At 41.2% G+C, this 21,850-nt stretch overlaps 1 protein-coding gene across 5 annotated transcripts in view; it reads right to left on the bottom strand.

Annotated features, from left to right (window-relative positions):
- camkk1a (calcium/calmodulin-dependent protein kinase kinase 1, alpha a) overlaps positions 1–21,850 on the bottom strand; it is a 58,567-nt gene that overhangs the window by 4,932 nt on the left and 31,785 nt on the right. For 4 of the 5 annotated variants that reach the window (XR_013078245.1, XM_076750855.1, XM_076750856.1 and 1 more), the window contains 12 exons: positions 20,572–20,623; positions 17,358–17,491; positions 14,249–14,285; positions 13,829–13,850; positions 12,013–12,101; positions 9,671–9,870; positions 8,327–8,380; positions 7,927–8,000; positions 5,300–5,387; positions 3,109–3,237; positions 1,562–1,665; positions 197–244 (listed from right to left, as the gene is read on the bottom strand). Coding sequence is in view for 4 of the 5 variants with exons in the window: in XM_076750855.1 (XP_076606970.1) it covers positions 197–244; positions 1,562–1,665; positions 3,109–3,237; positions 5,300–5,387; positions 7,927–8,000; positions 8,327–8,380; positions 9,671–9,870; positions 12,013–12,101; positions 13,829–13,850; positions 14,249–14,285; positions 17,358–17,491; positions 20,572–20,623 (1,031 nt within the window). In the remaining variant the exon portion in view is untranslated. The remainder of the gene's footprint in view (positions 1–196; positions 245–1,561; positions 1,666–3,108; positions 3,238–5,299; positions 5,388–7,926; positions 8,001–8,326; positions 8,381–9,670; positions 9,871–12,012; positions 12,102–13,828; positions 13,851–14,248; positions 14,286–17,357; positions 17,492–20,571; positions 20,624–21,850) is intronic. The other variant, XM_076750857.1, reaches the window with a different exon arrangement.

The raw sequence follows: 21,850 nt of genomic DNA, 5'->3' as shown, positions 1-21,850 counted from the left end.
AAAATGCTTATCGATGCAACACAATGAGAGCAACAGGGAGATGGCAAAACTCTGAAATGACAGCTGGGGAAGGGCTGCTCCATCACTTCTCATGATGGGGATAAGCGCGAGTTGAGCAGTCTGAGGTGATGATGGGCGCAGCGGCGGGGAGATGTTGGACAGACAGCGTGCCAGACTGTATTGCACAAAACGTTACCTGAGTGAGGGGTGAAGTTTTAAAGAGGGCCGGAATGGCCACGAGTCCCTGCAGCAAAGTGGGAAAAAGATGGAAAAGTCACAGGTGAGAGGGCAAAGGTCACCTCAGTGGGTCGCAGACATGGCGGCGGGTGGAGATGACCTCCCCTCGACACACCTCACCTCCCCAACGGGAAGGTACGATATCAGTGCTGACACGACCGGTCCAGAATAATAATCACTGACAATTTTGATCATTGATTTAATGCTTAAGACCTTCAATTAACTTTCTTAAATGACTGCTTCCATGTAACAACGGTCTTTCATAAGCCAGAAATCATTTCGCTGTCTGTCATGAAAAGGATGCTGCTTGCCCCAACCACCAGGACATGACTGTGCCCATGGCTGTTTTCTCTTTTATTTTACCATGGAGGAAGTGACAGCGCATTGCTCAACATCTTCCACTATTAGACATTCTCTTCTTAGGCTGCCTTTCAGTAACATGTTTAAAGCTTTAGCAGCGTCTGGGTTTTGAAGCAGAGCGTCGGTGGAGGCTCTCAGAGGACTGAACAGGTCAGTTCAGGCCTTAGCTTTTCATCATCCAGAAGGGGGCAGTACTGTTTTAAATTCCCTCTCTCTGCTGTAGAAAAAAAAACAAAACCAAAAAAAAAACCCCTTTCACCTTAGATAGCAGCTCTGTGACTGCCCAGAGTGTAACAGGGGAAACCTCGGCCTAGATAGAGGAATCATCTAATAGAAGCCTAACAATAGGAGATTAGAGTCTCCTCCACATTCAGGCCTACACTGGTCCTCTTCATGACAAAGTCTGCTGGACATAAACACAGATTACTGTCCAAAGGGCACCCGCAGTACAGCAGGGAACAGCTACAGATGCTCCAATTTGCCCTTGGCTGCACTGTACATGTTGAAATTGCACAACGGGATACAATGATTGGCCATTTCCCCTGTGATGCTTTCAATCCAGAGAACAGAAAATCCAAGGTGCCTGAGGCATTAGTGGATCTGTATCATTCTCCTTCTACCCTTGAAAGCTGAAAGCAACACACAAAGAAACACTTATAAAAGCTGTAAGCTCCACTGCATACAATGAAAGAATGAATTATGGTGCTATGGCAACCCAAAGCAGCAGCTGCTGCTGCTGCAGGAATGAATGTTAGTTAACCTGATACAGCAGAAAGAGAAGACAGGTGTGAAGAACTGATCCATGTCAGAATTTCAAGCAATCTCTTCCATCAGAATTGACCTGCGTGGGTTTATGCGGCAAAAATGTTTGGCTTTTGTCTTCATGGATGAGATCTGCAAGTATTAACGATACGATGGCGACCAGGACGAGGATGACTGTCAGGCAGCTGGACTGTGAGCTTACATGAGCAGGCTGCCTGGTGCAGACATGGACCTCTCCTCTCTCCTGCTTGGACACTCAAAAGGGTTACTGAAGGAGCGCTTCCTCAGCATGGCTCTTACCAAGATCTGAAACATTCACAAACACAGGACGGTTACAAAGGTGTGCAAAATGGAACGGTTTTGTTTTGAGCCCGTGGTCACGCACAAGGAATACAGCCGATGGATTTCCGAGCTATGTCATTGTGAGACTTGCACGCATGGGGTAAAGCAGATAGAATAGCTGAGTTCTTACAGGGAGATCAACACAAGTATTTGTACTATAAACTGCACAATTCACGAAAGTAATGCACTGAAAATGTGTAATATCCACAAGTGGGAAAGCTTAGCTATATATAGCTATTTTCATATATTGATCTTGGCAGAGTGCTGGATGTTAATGAGGTGGTGGATGGTTTCGTAGTGGAGGTAAAAACACCATTTTTCAGGCTCTATGATCAACGATTTGGTGATCAGCTTGACGTGCATCTAGAGCTTCAGTGTGGGGCTTGGTGACGGCTGATACAGATATCTATGGAAGGAAAATGCATACATTTTTGTTCCTCTTATATCTTAATGAAACTTGAAACCTGCATACACTGCATGTATTTGAGTTTTTGCATATATCTAGTGTCTGGTATATTTTGATGGTAAGCAGCAGGAAAGTCATACATACAAATGTTAATATCCAGAATGTGGGGGCGTCTGTGCTCTAAACCTATTCCAGCAGACAGGAGGTTCATATACACATACATGCTTCAGAGCTTTTAACCTCTGTTGTCTTTTGATGGATTTGGACTCCGTTGTTTTCTTACCACCTGTAACAGCTAACTTGCTGCTGTTTCTTGCCATGTTAGCCAGCCACCGCCGACAGATGTCTGTCACCATGAGCCATGCAGTGAAAAAGTTGGTTAGTGCCACATACAGATTCACCTCTAAGATGTAATTTTACGTTTTTTTTTTTTTTTTTTTTTTCAAAATACCTGAAATATCCACATATAGGCTAGTATCATTAAGTTTGCCACTGCTTCCTCACTGGGTTGTAAACAGGAAACCTGTCTATAGTGTGCTAATTCTAACCTTGGTGTCTTTATAACTGCATGATATCATTTCTAATGTGGTAGGCTTTTCCTGTTGTTTATTTTTTTTTTTTTATTCATCTTAATTTTGTCAGTGAAAGCATTAAAGCATACTCACTTCATCTCACAATTTGAGCTTGTTTCCAAAGGGAAGTTGTTCCTTTGCATTGGGTGTTACAGTTTATGTGAAAAATACCTCCAAGTACCACTGTTCTGTACTGGGAAAGTGAAAGTGGGGTCTTTTTTAGATTTCAGAGTTGAACAATGTTAAATGGCAACCTTGCGCCCTGTAAAGCTGAACAAGGTGCCTCTGTGTGGCTGCATTTTGTCACAATTACAGTTAAAAGAGGAGCCGCCACTCTTTGGGCTGCGCCTCTCCTGGAAATGATGAGCACAAATGCATCAATTTGACACAGAAGTGCTTGGTGAATGGAGGACACTCAGGGTTCCTTACCACTGCAGAGAGGCTGGGAACAAACTTGACTGAGTTCTGGATGTCCTCCTCAGTCACCTCCACCACAGAGCAGTGCTCCTCCTCCAGAGGCAGGGGGTCTGTGCCTCTCTGGGTCACCCACTGGTCCATCTAAACACACACACAGACACACGCAACATGTGACAGTGTCTTAAAATGAAGACCCATGTATAATACACTGCATCTGTGATCCACAATCAGTGAAGTACAATCATTAGCAACTGTACATCTTTTATTCATGATTTAGCCCTCATCCGGCACAGCATGCATATTTTACAGTATTACTGAGAATATTTTGTTTAGATTTATACTTTTTAGCATTTTCTACCAGCCAGGCAACCATCTGTTTTGATTAGTATTCTTATGCTCCAACTGCAAAGACTTAAAAGTTGCTTGAGACAGACAATCCATCACCGTGACCAACCACCCTGCGTCTATTTGTCAAAGTTACTTCATGGCTGCTCACTTTGATTTAAAGCATTAGGCTGATGATAATATATATTTGTTTGTTATTGTCAACAAACCTCTCTCAATACTGACTTCCCCAGCCTCCCTGTGGCTCTTAGTTCCAGCCCATTCGTTTCTTTGAAAAACAGATCAACATTCATTTCTATACAAGGCTCAGCCATGTCCTATAACAACTGGGCACGACAGATTTCAGCAAAAGTTACTTAAACGGGAGTTAATAGTGCATTTGTTAGAAACTATTTTCCATCAGGGATGTCGTTTTCTTTTGAGTGTTTATGGCAGGAGGATGGTGCTCTCTGGGTATGCATTAAAATAAACTACTGTGTCCATGTTCATCTTAATGAAGAAACATGTCACCCCGTGTAATGGGTCATTGTTGTATTTATACTTTGTAATAGAGCCAATTCAGTGTTGGTTTGTGGCTTTTCATGGGATTGATTGACAATAAGAATCCGTGCTCATCCTTTACAGTGTCACAGTTGCATTTACATACAAGCTGGGAGGCTCTGACATCCAGGATTTGCATATTGTTCTGTTGGATTCAGCATGAATCATACATGTTTACTGGCAGGATGCTCATTCTGATGTGTTACCCACCTAAAGCAACTTTCAAATATCTAATATATATGTTATCTCTAATGGCTGTAAAGGGTTTAACTAAGCTGCGTCTTGCAACTAGTCAGCTAGTGTTAACTAAAAGATGCATCAGTGTGTGTGCGTATTTGAGAACAAGGACACACATGATGCCTGAAAACCTAATTATCTCTTGTTCCATAAACACTGAGTCTCTGGTGAGAAAATGACTCACTGACACATGATTAGACTGTGTCATGGAAACAGGGTGGGGAGTGGGACACGACATGTGTCCATGGCTGGTCCTGAACCTCCATGCCCCTCTACTACTGACTTAGTTTCAGCACAGCCCTCCATAGGGACAAACATGTTTCATCATGCCCTGGAGCTACACACCATGGCTCGTTAGAACTGTATGCCTCCAATCCCGTCAAGTTTACATTTACAGTTTACATCTACGTCTGTCAAGACTCTAGACTCACATAATAAATGTGGTGAAGACCTTGAAGGAACTTAATAAAACGTATTAAGTGTATTAGTGCCACCAATTCAGTATCTAACCGAATGGAGGTACGATGCTGAATAATGGCTCAAAAACTGTTTTTACAGAATACTGCTATGTCATGGTGAAGCTGACCTTTGACCTTTTTGATATAAAACATCATCACTTAATTTTATCCTGTGAAATATTTGTCTGAAATGGTCTGATAATTTGTTTATGAATTATTCAGTTATGGCCAATTATGTGTTATGTGTGTGGTCACAGTGACCTTTAACCACCCTCCAGGAAATGGGATGGACATGGGGTCACAGTGACCTTGACCTTTGATCTTCAGTTCAGCTGAATGTGCCACGTTTGATGAAGTTCTCTCAATGAAGCGTACATAAGTACGGACGGACAGACAAGCGGAAAATATAAAGCCTCTGGCCACGGCTGTCATCTCCGGCTGTATGTACAACAGTGAGGCTGGAGTCTTCTAAGCCAATCACGTCAGAGAACAGTACAGTCATGTTGTGTCTGAACATGAGCAATGAAATCCTTATGATCATGCTTAAGTTCGCTGCCTGTCATCCTGACCAATAAGTGGCTAACTCCACGGTCTCTTTCGACATCTGCTTTGTTCTCCGTTACCTTGATCTCAGGGATGGTGAGCCTGGAATCAGGGTTCTTATCCAGCATCCGCAAGATCAGAGTCCGCAGCTCTTCACTGATCTTTGGTCTGCATGAAACACAAGACAATGATTGGAGACAGGTCTGTTTGTACACATGTTACATGGTGAGAACACCACAGTCATGCATAGCTCTATGTAGACCATGTTGTTTCAGTCATGTTGAGCATCGAAAACAAAGCTCTGTCTGCTTGCAACCCCTCATCACAGGCTGAGTCTCTCTGTGAGTGGTTTCAAAAACAAAAAAGTGTACATGCTTTCTCAGATTGTTTCATTTCAATCATCTTCAGGGACCATGAGAGGTAAAGATATCCAGTATTTCACCAAGGAAAAATTTTGGTCTCAAGTGCATCAAAATTCTGAGTGATGTGATTTGGCTCTTATTCTTACAAGAACAAGTGTGATTCATGAACTTGGTTACAGATTTCAAATGACTTTAGAGAGCTACAGAGGATTGCTATGCTAATATGAATATGAATAACATAGCGAAGGGGAAGTATTCCTTATAAGCTTACTATTGCATGTTTTAGTATACTGTAGCATATATAGTGCTGGATAGAATACATGACTGTGATGACTGACGTGATTCAGCTCTGACACACCAGCTCTGGAGGTCTGGTATAGGTTGATTCAGGGCACTGTGGGTAGACCTGATTGTTGTCCCTATTTACCCACACGGAGTCACTGCAGGCAGCACACTTCAACACTTTGATCAAAGTTACATTTGGCTTCTTTATACAAAACTTTAACTACATTTTTTTCTCATACATACTACAAGTCAAAAATTTGGACAAAATAAATAAATGGTCCCTTTCGTGCCTCATGATAACATTTTAGCATGTGCCACATTGGGTGACGGCTGAGTAGAGTAAGAATGATCTGCTAATAAAACAAAAACTATAATAAAGGCTACTCATATCAGTAAATAACACAATCCTTATTTTAGGCCCACCAATATTAAAGCAAGCAGCAGCTGTGTAGTTAGCCGGTGCGCTCACTGGAAACAGGACAAAAGTTGAAGCACATTGTGTGTACTGCCAGACAGAAAGTACACAGATCCTCTCATTTTCTCACCTCTGAGAGAACGTTTGTCACTCAGCATACAGCTGAGTGTACACTCAGCTGAGCAGCAGGGTGAATGATAGAGATGATGACCCATGGATAATTTTGGTGCCTATGTTCTTGTTAACACAAATAACTCCCAAACCTCAATGTAGTTGCTAATGAAGAAAATAATTAGGTTTTGAAGGAATTGAAAACAATTTATAGCAGTGATTCCCAACCAGGTCTGCTTGTGTCCCAGGGGGCACTTCTGCAGCAGCTTGTGGGTATGTGGGATGATTGGGGGGTAGCTAAAGTAATTACAAAAAAAAAAATAAATAAATAAATTAAAAAAAAAAATCACAATTTCAACACATCCTTATATGAAGTCAACTATAACATCTATATGTTATGATTGTGATTGTGTGAAAACTGTAAGAGCTCAAAGCAGTGGATAAATGGTGACACAGTTAGCTAAAAGTGATTGATAAACAGTTCAAGCAGATAAATGGCTGAAATAGCTAACATTAACGGATATACGTCTGAAATAGTTCAATAAAAATAGTGGACACACAGACCATTTTGTCTTGTTTAGGACTTAATGAGCTATTGTAAGTGAGGTCGATGCTGTAAAATATTTTACACAGTGACATAAAACCTGTGATATCAGGAATAATGGATTACCATGCCATGAAGATGTAATATCAACGTTGCATTTCACTGATACTGCTAAAATTAAGTAAGAAACCAGTGAATGACAGGCATAGAGGTCGTTAGTATCTCAGTAAAATAAACGTTTGTGAGCTCAGCCATTGATCACAATGACAGTGGCAACAGTAAAGGAACTATAGTATAATGGGCCTATCAGTGCTGACAACAAAGTGCTGCTAACTGTCATTGATTGGTACAGTGTGGAGATGATTCCATTAGGTGATGAGTTCGGGAGGGGGGTGAAGTTTAATGAACGAGCTTCCCGCACAGCCACTGAGTCTCTTGATCCCTCTGGGGGAAGACACTTATCGTTAACAATATGACACCCTGTCCTGACACATGCTATGACTGCCATTCATAGCCCCTTCACATTTGCTGTGTTTATACTTCATCAGTGTTCCCTCAGTCTATCACCACTGCTAACCTCTTCCTCTCTCCTACTGTTCTATCTCTCTCTCTTTTCACTGTTATTCACTGAAGAAGACCCCCATGTCTTTCTTTTGCCTTTCAGGCAAAGGGAGGATAGGGGAAGCAGAGTGGCTTGCACAGTATGTGTCCACGCCTCTGATGCCCCTGTTTGCTTTTTCAAAGCTTGTTTTGATCACATCCAGGTGGCATTTACTGTGTGCTGGCACTGGCTGCTGTGCCATAATATCCATGTTTTTGTGGGTGCTATTTGCGATTGGAAAAAGAAAAAAAAACGAGAATGAGATGCAGATGAGAGGATAGCAAACGGCAAGGGTGATGAGAACAGCTGTGGACTGGAGGTGGCTGGAAAATCACTGCTGTCTCTTTTAATAAAGCAGAGGAGAGGGAAAGGCGCAGGAATGGACTTACGTTTCTGGGAACTCCACAGGCTTGGTCCTTATCTTATTGTGCAAAGCCAATATGTACTCGTCAATAAACGGACACTGCAGGTGAAGCAAAGGAAAGACAGTGAAAAACACAAGGAAGGTACATTGAATTACTCCTGTGCCAGAAAATATGGATCCTTAAAGGCAACCGAGACAAACAACAACAGCAGAAATCAGCTTCATTCAAATACATGTTGCCACTAGACGGCTGGTGTATCAAACATAAAAGAATGGTGATGGTTAGTGTACCTACTGAAGTGAACCTGGGTGCAGTTAACAAGCATGGGAGCGTGTGAAGCGAGCACTGATCCCAGCCTTTACTGTTACCTTTTGTGGACCTGATGTTGAAAACTGACTAAGAGACAGAAAACGTGCAGACTTGCCTTCCCAAAGACGAAGCAGTAGAGAGTAACTCCCATGGCCCACACGTCCAGTGCCTTTAAGACAGTATCAGTACAGACATTAAAAGCAACACAGCGGCAAACATTTTGAAACATGCTGCGGTGATCCAAATACCTACTTGCACAAACAAACACGGTGACCTAAATCAGCGTCTGTGGGGATTTATGAGACGTTCCGAGGTTAGTTTTTTGTGGACGTCTATGAGATACCTTGCAGATGGATGTGTGTGATCAGACAGAGGCACTGCAGCTATCCATCAGGCGCTCTGTCTTCCTCTCATCCTCTCTCTCCCTGTATGAACAGCTCTGCTAGAAATCCATTTCTATTCTTTGATAGATATGAAATGATAAAACTTACCCTCTGAACTCGTAGAATCTATCTGAATGCCACAGAGATTTGTTATCAGACACCGTGCTGTATGACTAGCATGTTCTAATGGACTGATGCACTACTGAGGCAGTTTAAGTGACTTATGCGTGTCAGATACTAATGATTTCACTGCTGATTTACACCAAATCAAATGTTGGTGCATAATGGGCACAGAGCTCTCTGGAACATGGCCGATACAAATCAGGACAAATACTAAGCAGCCAGTATGATTGCACATATTTCTTAAAAAAGCTTGAGGACATAGCATGCGGAGGCACTTGAATGCCTCTTACATCATTTCTGTCTGCAATCAAATTTTCTATTCTGGCCCCTCTTTTATGGACATACAAGGTCTTTCCTTGAACAAATCCATCAACGCTGGATAAGAAAAGAACGTCAGGGTTCTTAGTTGTTAATTGTTCATAATGTGGCAGCAGCGTTTGATTCACAAGCCTCATCGGAGCTTTCATATTGCAAGAACAATGGAACTACGTCAATTGTAGAGTCAGGTGGTAATCAATCCAATTGTTATGGAAGAGGGGCGGGTTATCCTTGACAAACATGACTAATCATTTCTCGACAGAAAAAGTAGAAGCAGTATGATAAGGTGAAACTTTCTCAAATCAATATCAGGTATGTGAAATTAATTTTTACTCTATGTCTTGACTCTGGTAATGGTGCTCTTTTCAGCTATATTAATGGCTTCCTAGTTATTAGTACCAGCTAACACACAGGGGAAAAGACTGACAATGACGATTTGCTTGCAGGATTAGAAGGCCAGCAGAGGTCTGAAAACTCATCTCACTTTAATGGTCCTCATTTTCAAGTCATGAGGTTAGGGCTTAGGCCGGCGGCTGCTGTAACCACAGAAGTTCAGACTCAGCTGCACTCACTGAATACCAGACTAGCACAAATAAAGCACTTCACACTTATGTATGAATGAGGAGTTAACTCACTTTTCCACTGAAGCTCTTGCGCGCCTCTGAAAGGGTCTCTGGTGCCATGAATGCAGGAGTGCCAGCAGTGCTGGACAGCAGAGCATCATTGCCCTCAAACTGGTTGCTGACCCCAAAGTCCGCTATCTTCAAGTGCCCATCGTCCCCCAGTAACAAATTAGAAGGCTTAATGTCCCGGTGGACAATTTTCTGGTAGTGCACTGAGGATAAGAAAGAGGAAGCGGAGTCAGATTTAGAACAACTGCAACCTCTAAGCTGCCACACACTGAGAGGTGTGTGATTATGATGAGGTGTGATCATGATTTTCAGCTTGTTTTTCTACCCTTACCATCAGTGGAGCTAAAAAAAAAAAACATTTTTGCATGTAAGTTGCACTTTTCGCTTCAGGAGAATATTGCAGAAGGCATTTGTCTTGAAAAAAATTGTATGTATGTATTTGGCAAAGATCGTGATTATGGCAGTTAACATATCGTCGCTTTGACCATAAAAACGAAGTGAATACTGTCGTCTTAAGTTCATCTGGACTGGAAGTTAAGTACATCTCCAAGGCTCAGCACTTAACAGCCGTCTGGAGCTGTGCCCTGGACACTTCATTGAATAGACAAGTGGTGCCTTCTTGTCTGAGAAGGCCTTATGTAAACATGAGGCACTTGACTTTTTAAAGGCTTTGGCAATTAAACATCATTAATGCTAATAATAGCCCACTAAAATGAAACACACACCCAGAATGACAACTAATATATATAATTTCGGCTTTAGAAGACATGCTACTTCACTTACATTTTGACAGAAAAGAGTTTATCAAGAGAAAATCAACTGACTACTTTGGGGGCTTGTTACAGAGCCCCTGTTAAATATCACAGTAAATAACTGATTAGGTAATTAGAAAATTAATAGCCATGTAGATAAATTGTCTAAAATATATAAATGAAACAATAATTTAGGAAATAATTGAAGGAATTATTATAACTTGGCTCATAATTATTGAAATGCTACTTCATCATTCTTATTTTAAAGTAACTTCCTTCTTTAGCTGCACTTTCATGTCATGCCAATTCTTACTACATAATATCACATTCCAGAATTTTTTAATTTCATAATTGCACAGTTATTTCATAATGATACATTTTCTAATTAACATTTTTTACTTCACGTCACTTTTCATGACGGTGGTGTTTTCATCGCCCTCATCTTTCAGCCAATCATATGCTCCGTGCCTGTCAAGCAAAAAGCTCAACTCTGTTGCCACATTTAGCCAGTTAGCTCCAGTTAGCCTGAGTGACAACAATGTCAAAGTCATTCTGAATCAACTGAATCTAGCCGCCACTGTAAATACACACAGACACAGAACGAAAATCTCCTTTTATTTACTTCGCTTAACAAGGCAGCTTAATTCAGAGTTACCTCGGCCATGTTTTGATTGTGACATGTTCCCCAGAGGAAGACACACAACACTGCTAATAATCACTCGTCAGTTTGAAGGTAAAGAGCTTTAGTTGCTGCATCTGTGTGTGTTTACAGCGGCCTCCCCTTGTTGCTTTCTGCAGAATCACTTCAGCACTGTTACAGCTCACAGTTTTGTTGATGTAACATAGTAAACAAGCCACAGAAAAATGCCAATACTATGCAAAATAATTGAAAAGACTTTTGAAAAAGGGCACATGACATGTCATGAGCTGAGCTTTAATAATTTCTTCAATTATTTCTCAAAGCAATCAAAGCTGTGCAATCAGAGGAACCTGGTTCATCTGCCCTGCTGAGGTGCCCTTGAGCAACAAATGTAGCTAAGCCTCAACTGTGTAAGCATTCAAAAGCAGTAATGCGAAAATGCCAAAAGTGTAGGTTGTTTCCATGAGTCTCTGCAGCCTTATTTTCAAGATGGACCTCAACGCTCAGGAAGAGGCAGCATTGATCCCTAATCATTAGGCTCATAGCCCAGTGAAATGGATCTAGCACAGCAAATGAGGACACAGTTGAGACAGACTGTTTCACTGAACAGAGGCTCAATACTGATCTGCAGCCAGACCCCAGAGGCATGGAGATAGAGGGTCGAGAACACTTTGTTCTTCTACATAAAAAAGCAAAATGCTACCATAACACACAGTGCTCCAGATGTTGCGGCTTTTAGACCCTTGAGTATCATAATGGGTATGATAAACAGGGATATCTAATGCTATCCTAGCCACTAGAAACACCCGTTAAAACTGCACATAGCTCTTTACGTGGGCGTGGGGCACCAGAGATTTAAATCACTAAAAATACATAAATTAGTTTCACTTTAACGCTTCACAGATATGTTTAATAGACTCAAAGACAGGCCTCCTTCGAAGAGAGATACTCACAGTACTCGATGCCCAGGATGACGTCTCTGAAGTATAATCTCGCCTGCTCCTCTGACAAAGGACTGTCTGTGGGCACTTCCATCACTGGACTGCAAATCCACGTGGGCAGGCAGTCAGGCAGAAGAACAAACAGACACACGGACAACGAGGCAGACAAATCCGCGGATTAGCTCTTTCATTATTAACACGGGAATTTGATTGAAAATGTGAAGAGAATCAAAGATCTAAGCAGACGTTCACATCCTGATCAAACATCACTGATACTCCAAATCTGTGATGGAGACCACCGCAAACACGTCTGCGGTGTGAGCATAGAGAGGACTAATCTGTAAACACTGTACATTTTAACTGGAGACTGATATTTCAATACATGTAACAGTTATGCAAATATGATTCCCATTTCTTACCACAATTTAATAGTGTGTTTTGAAGCATTAAGTGAAATTTTGATTCGTTTCCGTTGTGTTTAGCAATTCATTATTGTTTAAAACTGTTAAAAAATGACTTAACTCCACCAAATATGTGAATGTTTGATAACATGATCATACATAACTGATTACAACTATCTTATAATGTATTATCAAAGGCTTCACTAACTATTTATTTCTCGTTTATGAATGCTTATAGGAGCAGGAAGAAGTTCTAGTTGTTCACAAAGATACTATTAAACACCTAAAAATGTATTTATAGCTGCTTACAAATACACTATAGTGGTTTATTGTGTATCATAAATCATTCACTGATTATGCACAGTTTATGTAGTGCTCATAAATGCTGAACAGGACAGTTTAAAATAAAGTTTTACCAATTCCTCACTGTCATTCTTTGGTCTATGAAATGTTAAAAGAGTGAAAAACAGCCTTACCAATTCCCAGAGCTCATGGTGTCTTCAAATGTAATGTTTTGTCTTAATAACAGTCCAAAATCAAAATCTTTTGCCTAAGAAATGACTTAAACAATTATTAAAATTGTTGGCAATGAAGTTTAAGGACTTCCTTCAGCCCTATTTGAATTACAAGTAAAGATTTCAAGTTCAAACTCCAAGTTGCAGTATTTGTCACAGCACAATAGTAGCAATACATATAGTTGTAGCAAAAGTGGTCGTAATACTTGTAACACTTTTGTACCAATGTGACATATGTGATACAGATGGAAGTACTGAAGTTAGAGGTGGTAGAGTCAGTTGTAACAGTACATGCAGTATCAGTGGCAGTAGCTGAAGCAGGAGTAGTAGCAGTAGCAGTTGCACTTTGGGGTGCATCTCATGTATCAAAGTACTATAAAAAGTTTTATGAGTAGTACAAGCCATATTAATAGCACCTGTATTAATCATCTCAACTGTCTATTATCTTCATGCCAGGGGCAACACATTCTCCCATCACGACGAAGCTAACAAATAGAGCATGTCTTCTTATTAAAAGAACATAACTTAATTATCTACATATGGGAAACCAGCTACAGCCTCCCACCTCCATACGCTTATAATAACAAAAGGTCTCAGATCATTAGATCATCATAAATTTTTCGTGGTGTGGGAAGAAACAGCTCATGCATCAGGACATGAAACGTTTCCACAGCTGACTGCCATTGGTAATAACTGTGACAACTTGAGAACATTATGAATCCCTTTGAAGTCTGGAATGGAACAAACACCCGCACTGTGTCAGCTTAGAATAATGAAGGGGAACAGTGCAGAGACCAAGGCAGGGATGGAGAGATGGAAGGATGAAGACAAGAGGAGATGAGGGTAGAGGAACAGAAGGGATGAGCCTTAAATTATTTACAAAAAAAAAAAAAGGACACTTTCTCTACTCACCCCTTACGCATCAGCTCAAACACTGCAGGACAAAGGGAGCAAGAGGGAAATAGGTAAGATAAAACAGTTTATTCATCCATTCATTCAGCTGGGTTTGACCACTACTGCTACTGAGGTAGCACCCCAGCATCACATCATTCAGCTGCAAGGGCATTTAATGAGCTGAATGTGCCACATTAAGCACATAAAGAGTTTGATGTGTCATGCTAACGGGTGTCCTAACTGTGACCTGGCACTGCTGATGGAAGATTTCTGCATAATGTGTGAACCCTGAGGTGGTGTGGAAGGAAGCAAGGGACGATCTGAATTATGAATAAGTTCTATGAACACTTGTTGGTGGCATATGTGCTGAGTGCCAAAGGCTGGGAGAGGGCAAAAATAGAGTGAAAGATTCGGACAAAGAAAATATGTTCTGCATACCCATGTGAAGGTTGTCCTCCGCTGGATCATCCAGCACCTGCAACATTAACATAAAGATGAATAGAGACTTGTTAGATGAAAACCTCAAGGTCCTCTACTGTAGGTACAGGTGAGCATGAAAAATACGTCTTTGTTCTCACATGAAAGCTGCTTGTAATTCTAAATAGTTAGAACCAGGGCACTGGTGGGAGCTGTAATTTAAAACACCAGCTTTGAATGATTTGTGCAAATTCACAACTCTGCAGTGGACAGCTTGGCAGGTTCATGGCTGGATTAACCTGCTATGGGCCCCCGGTGCCCCGCTTTAGCCCTCAGTGTATGCAGTTTCTCTGCTGAAGAACAAGACCTGGCTTTAACTCCTCAAGACAGGGTCTCAGGGTTAAAGGGGAACTCAAAGTCTGTTTGCAGGTCAGGGGGAGTACTACTGTATGTGTGTATGTGTTGGATTATGTCTTTTGTGGTCCCAGAGTGAGCTGTGTGAAATCTGATAAATTGCCTCAAGTGATGTCACTTGAGTCAGCGTCAGTTGGATCTGAAGACTATAAGTTTGAAAATAAAAGAAATCTGGAGTTGTGCAGGTAGGAAAAAAAAAGAGTTTAGCAGACATCTGTAGCCCACTCCTCATCTCTAACACCCTAACAACCCAACTATCCATGGTCAAGCTGCATTGTGGGTAATGGAGGTACCTTGTTTTGACAAGGATTTTGACAAGAAAAAAGAATGTGCACAATAAAAAAGACAATGTCTTTGGTTCTGCTGTATCACGTCTGATGGCTGACAGGTTAATGAAGGCAGATATTCCCACTGGACTCATGGTCCTCTGCTTACGCAAGACAGCTGCTCACAGCTTCCAGAGACCATGGGACACTCAGTGCATCTGGAGCTTCTGCTTAAATACAACATCCTGGTGAATCTAAATTACCACAGTGAGGGTAAATGTGACACAGTACACACAGTACACACAGTACTGGAAAAAACAAAGGCAGGAAATTGCCTCAAGCAACAGGAACATTATTTATGTGCTTTACTTTTGAGCTATGAAGAATAAATACCTGTTGTATGCAAAATGCAAACCATTAGTAGCCTACTTATTGTATTTATTGCTCTTTACTAAGATGTGCTAAAAGGGCATCTTGGCTTATAAGGAAATGAGTTTGGGGTATTTAAGTGTCTGCTCTAATAACAACTGCATGCCTTGGCGACTATGAGGCTGGTTTTACTTTCTCTTCCCAACCATCTGTGACAAATGACCATATCACTTTCATCAGTTTTAATCTGTTCCACTCTGCATCTGCTTTAATGCTTCAAAACGAGAGAGACAGTCTATTCATAATTAGATGGACTGGACTGCAGTCTCACAGGAATCAGTTGGAAACCCATAATGAATGTGATCCTGACCCAAGCACAGCCCATTTAAATGGATGAACAGAGAGAGAGATGGAGAGGAGGAAAGCAGGTTTTCCCATTGGCCACATATGCCCATTATGAGAGTGAGAGTGATGGCGGACAAAGAAGGGGAGAGATGAGTGTGTGTGTGTGTGTGTGTGTGTGTTCACTGCTGGAGCGAGCAGAGGAGCAGAAATGTTCAGCTTTTTACCTTAAAACTCTTTTATATTTCTGGCACACTCTATACCTGAGCAAGCCAGCTTTCCTACCGACTGAGTCCCTGAGCTTAACTCCCGACCACGCCGGCAGTGCCCCCGCCATCTGGCCAAATTGAAAAACACTCTGATAATATCGCAAGGGAGCTGTGGGCATCTTGAGTCACATCTCCAAAATTGGCTATCATTTTTCATAAACAACCGCCTCTGTAGAAACTGAAATCCATTCATCTGTAAAATTCCCCAACACAGTCAGAGAGCATTGGCTAAGAATCCATTGACAGAGTGGAAGCTTTGTTTTTCCACAGTATATCACCTAAACATCATAAATGTCCAGAGACTGAAGTGTGACAGATGTGTTGGAGGATAAACCTATCTCATTTTCCCCACCTGTTTGCTGGTGGCACAAGGTTTTATCCACCTTTTTGATTTGATATAAACTGATACGACATAAAAAACAAAGCACGAGTCAGGGTACACAGCAAGGAAGGTCATGTGAAGATAAGGGTCCTGACCACAGTGCAGTTTAAACCTGCTGTGGCTGTCTACATGCTATCATCAGAGACACAGTTTTGAAATGACACATTCCCTGCTGCAAGATGCCATTTTTCATTTAACTCCAGCTATCAACAAAATGAAAGAGCAAGTGTAGAACATGATTCACTGATGATGAGGTGCGTGTGCCGACAAAATACTCACAATACACATAACAGGACTAAGAGTTGACAGACACACAAGTGGCTCTGTGAGGCTGTGGGCTACTTAGGCATAAAAAACGCTAATGTCAGCATGCTAACACGAAATGCTTATGCTTAGCTGGTATAATGTTTACTCTGTTCACCATCTTAGTTAATAAATGCTTATTTTTGCTAATAAGCACTAAATATAAATTACATCTGAGGCTGATAGGAGTGCTTTTAGCTTTGGAGGTATTTAGTCATACAGCAAAGCATCGGGCAAAATATAATGTTGACCTGATGATGGCACTATATGGGAAAAAACAAAAACAAAAACAGAAAAGCCTTACAGATTGATCCTCCGGGCCAATGAATGTTTGAGAAAGCCATGACATCATGATGTCTCAACCCGCTGCACTCAGAGCTGAGAGAAGAGTCTGGACACGTTCTTCTAAAAGTTCCTACTGTTTATGCATGGATGAGCATAATGTAAGCTGTATTGATGTTTCCATTGTGTTTTCATTCAGCAATTATGGTTGTTTTATTGCATGCTGTTAATTGGCTCATAATTGCCTACTTGGTGGGGACGGGCACAGCATGGTTGCTATTTGTGCTAGTTATTTGAGTGTGCTATATAGTTTCCTTAAACATTCATATGTATCGAAACATAATCACTGCAATCATATACATATCTGCCTGCCCAGACCAGCTAAAATTTTCAAAAGCTGTGTCAGTTTAACATGCCTTAACAGAGAAAATCCAACAATACCAATTCACCAACCATTTACTGTTTTGTGTTCAGCAGCAACAAAAACACACAGAAGCTCTCACCTCCACCAGCTTAACAATGTTGACGTGGTCCAGTTTTTTAAGGATGGCAATCTCTTGGTAGACCCTCTCCAGGGGTCCTAAGATTTTAGGCTGCTCTCCTTGGGCTGCCTTGGGTCCTCTTGGGGGTGGGCGACCTGCAGAGTACAACTTTACTAAACGACTCATTTGATCATGATCAGTCTTGACAAGGAGTCAGACACAGACTTCTGTCTACTGTGTTCCACTTTGAGAATCAAGATGACAAGAACAAAAAAAAGACAAGCAGACAAATTTGAGTAATCGTATAACATGGCTGTTAAACATGGAACATGATGATCTTGACATGCTGCAGGGTGTTTTTATGTATTACAGCTGTGGGTTCGTGAATTTACGCCCTATCATTATTCGCGTATCTGGCATCAGGGATTGTCAATGACTGGCCGATGACTCTGTAACAGTTAGTGCAGTGGACCACTTCCCACCACAGCCTCCTGACAGCATAATAAATATGCACACGGCCAGACACAATGACTGACATTATAGATGAGAGTGCGCTTAAATGGCACAGAAGCTACCCTTCCTGACCACATACCGTACCTCATGAGGCTTTATGCCTTACAATGTATGAAGCAAATAAAAACTAATAAAACATTCAGTGTTGAGCACATATACAGTGGCTTGCAAAAGTATTCACCCCCTTGGATTTTTCATGTTTTGTTGCCTCACAACCTGCAATTAAAATGGATTGTTTGAGGGTTTGCATCATTTCATGTACAGAACATGCCTACAACTTTGAAGATGTGATTCTTTTTTTTTTTTTTTTTATTGTGAAGCAAACAACAAATAGGACAATAACAGAAAACTTCAGCGTACATAACTATTCACCCCCCCAAAGTCAGTACTTTGTAGAGCCACCTTTTGTGGCAATTACAGCTGCAAGTTGCTTTGGATAAGTCTCTATGAGCTTGCCACATCTTGCCACTGGGATGTTTGCCCATTCCTCAAGGCAAAACTGCTCCAGCTCCTTCATGTTGGATGGTTTTCGCTTGTGAACAGCAATCTTCAAGTCTGACCACAGATTCTCAATTGGATTGAGGTCTGGACTTTGACCAGGCCAATCCAACACATTTAAATGTTTCCCCTTAAACTACTCAAGCGTTGCTTTAGCAGTATGCTTCAGGTCATTGTCCTGCTGGAAGGTGAACCTCCATCCCAGTCTCAAATCACAGGCAGACTGAAACATTGTATTGTATTTAGCACCATCCATCTTTCCCTCCACTCGGACTAGTTTCCCAGTCCCTGCTGCTGAAAACGTCCCCACAGAATGATGCTGCCACCACCATGTTTCACTGTGGGATGGTGTTCTTGGGGTGATGGGATGTGTTGGGTTTGCTCCAGACATAGCATTTTCCTTGGTGGCCGAAAAGTAAAATTTTAGGCTCATCTGACCAGAGCAACTTCCTCCAAACGTTTGGGGAGTTGCCCTCCTTATTCTTAACACTAAGTAATGGCTTTTTTCTGGCCACTCTTCCTTAAAGCCCAGCTCTATGGAGCGTACGGGTTATTGTGGTCCTATGGACAGATACTTCACTCTCTGCTGTGAAGACCTTTGGTCTCTGTGCTGCCTCTCTGATTAATGCCCTCCTTGTCCGGTCTGTTTTGGTGGGCGGCCCTCTCTTGGCAGGTTTGTTGTGGTACCATGTTCTTTCCATTTGAAGATGATGGATTTGATGGTGCTCCGGGGGATCATCAAAGATTTGGATGTTTTTTTTATAACCCAACCCTGACTTGTACTTCTCAACAACTTTGTCCCTGACTTGTTTGGAGAACTTCTTGGTCTTCATGGTGTGATGTCTCTTGCTTAGTGGCGTTGCAGCCTCTGGGGCCTTTCAGAAAAGGTGCGTTTATACTGACAGATCATGTGACACTTAGATTGCACACAGGTGGACTTAATTTCACTAACTATGTGACTTCTGAAGGTAATTGGTTGCACCAGAAGGGGGTGAATACATTTGCACGTGCCAATTTTCAGTTTTTTATTTTTTAAAATTCTTTTTTATATATATTTTTCTCAGTTCACTTCACCAACTTAGACTATTTTGCGCAGACCCATGACATAAAATTCAGATTAAAAAAACATTTAAATTACAGGTTACAATGTAAAAAAAAATAGGTAAAAAGCCAAGGGGGGTGAATTCTTCTGCAAGGCACTGTACACCCCACCATCATCCCTCCACCTTCACCCAGACTAGAGACCCAACTCTGGGTTGATTCATGTCCAACATGAATAGTTTTACATGTAAATCTGACAAAAACATATTCAACAAGTAATCCCTTTAAAGGTTGCCTATTAATATGAATGTGAATATGATTATGTGTCTGTCTGGGTCTGGCCTGTGACAGACCCTGGGACATGCTCAATTTGATCTAGTAATAATGATAATTACATAATATACTGTGAAAAGGATCATGTAAAGGTAAGAAAAGTTGATCTGCTGAACTCGCTGAGGCTAGCAGGATTTGCACTGCAGCTTTTTTCTCCATCTTCGGAATAAACCATCTCTTACCCTGAGATAGGGATTAGGGTAACTGTTCTGATCTTAAATTCAAAGTAACAAACTCTAGTTGGCTATATTAAGTTACATGCTAATTAGCAGCATTTGTCAGGCTTGAGCATCTTCTACATGTCCATCACGTTGGAGAGTTTTGTAACTTCTGTTCCTCATCGTGGTTTTGAACTCTTCCCCTTTACATGATAAGAATTTTTTGCAATGAGCTGCAATACAGCCCAGATGTTTTCACCTCTCGTCACTGATGAACGCTGTCACTTCCTGGCATTCAACCTCACATGACATACCTTCATGGCAGAGTTTGTAAAGCCAATTATGTTAGGGTAACATCCTCATACAGACAGTGAATTGTGTGAGCATCTACACAGCCTAATATGTCTCATTCAATGGTGTGGGTCGTTCCTTCATAGTATGACTCCATCTTTCCTCACGTTCAGGAGCCTGTAGTGTTGTCACTAAACAACAGACAGGTAGATAGACTGACCTCATTCAAACTGAGAAACCCCCATCTTTCTCTGTGGCTTATTCCTTCATCGTACTTTTGTTTCATTAGATTTGAGTTGTGGCTGCCCATGAATCATATTCCATTGTAACTGAAGGTTTATTAGTTAATTTTTTCTCAAATTTCCTGTTCAACAGAATAAGCTTAATAGAATAGAACTTACGTGGAAAACCACACTGCTTCATTAACTTCTTCTTGGATACCACCTTCATGGCCTGGGAAAGAGGAAAATTATTTTTATCACATTTATATTCAGCCAGTGCTTAGAGTAAAGGGAAGGCAAAGAGCCATTTATCAGTCAATTAATAACCCATGTCAACTCCAATAAGAAAAGAAAACTAGACCCGCAGTAAGTATACCAATATAATAAAATAAGCTTTTAGTTAACATGTAATGCAAATGTACATGAAAACAAACAACAAAACACGAAGATTGAACTAGAAACATCATTACTGTAACATGTGCCTTCATCACAATACATGTGTTATCTTTCTTATTATCTGGGTCTGAGGCAAACAAATCCTTCATGGAAGTGAGTGAGTGGAGTGAGAGGGAACAAACTCAAAGCCATAATGACGCATCGTTACAAGGGATTGGTTTCGCAAAGGAAGAAGAGAAAAAAGTCAGTTACATTTACTGCATGTTGTTTCTTCAAAATGCTAGAGCGACTCTGCTGTCAGAATGTCAATATGATTGCACTGATGACAAATTCATGTTCAGGTGGAACATTTTCTGCTTCTTCAACACTACAAACATTTTTGGTGATGCACAGCTCAGTAGTTTCTCTTAAAACTGTGGTCACCATGCCTATGACTGTGCAGAAACCAGGTCTGGCAAGAAAGCAGATCCTCCCCTGTACAGTTTCTATGGTGTGTGTGCGTGTGTGTGTGCGTGTGTGTGTGCGTGTGTGTGTGTGTGTGTGTGCGTGTGTGCGTGCGTGTGTGTGTGGACTTGTGGGAGGGTGGTTAATGAGTCATCCAGAGTTATCAAACAGTTAAAAATTGTCAAGCAACATTTTGAATTATTGAAGCTTTTCTGTGGTAAAGTACATGTCGCCATACAAGCACTCACACAATTAAGTATTTAGTATTATTCTCGACCACATCAGAGTTCATTGCGCAATCTGGCATTGATGGTGGAGCTCAAGTAAAAAGCTACATTCTGACTGTGTAAGTAGGTGTAGGTGTGCTATCACAGTTTCACTCAGTAAATGTATTTTACCAAATAAGGAATTTGGAATGGCTGTATTTTGCTTTTCAACAAAGTATGGCAGAGACACAATCAAAAAGGTAGTGTGAGTTCAGTTAAGGACCAGTCCTTCTGATACTGTGCTAAGAAGATACTGGTAAGTGGTGTGTGGTGTTGATCACAGGCAGCCACAAGCATGACAGCAGGAACAACATTTTATACGAGGTGGAACATAAAAATGTTCGAGTACGACT

The sequence above is a fragment of the Chaetodon auriga genome, chromosome 15 (assembly GCF_051107435.1).
Source record: "Chaetodon auriga isolate fChaAug3 chromosome 15, fChaAug3.hap1, whole genome shotgun sequence".
Taxonomy (NCBI): Eukaryota; Metazoa; Chordata; class Actinopteri; order Chaetodontiformes; family Chaetodontidae; genus Chaetodon; species Chaetodon auriga.
This window is presented reverse-complemented; position numbering and strand designations above follow the sequence as displayed.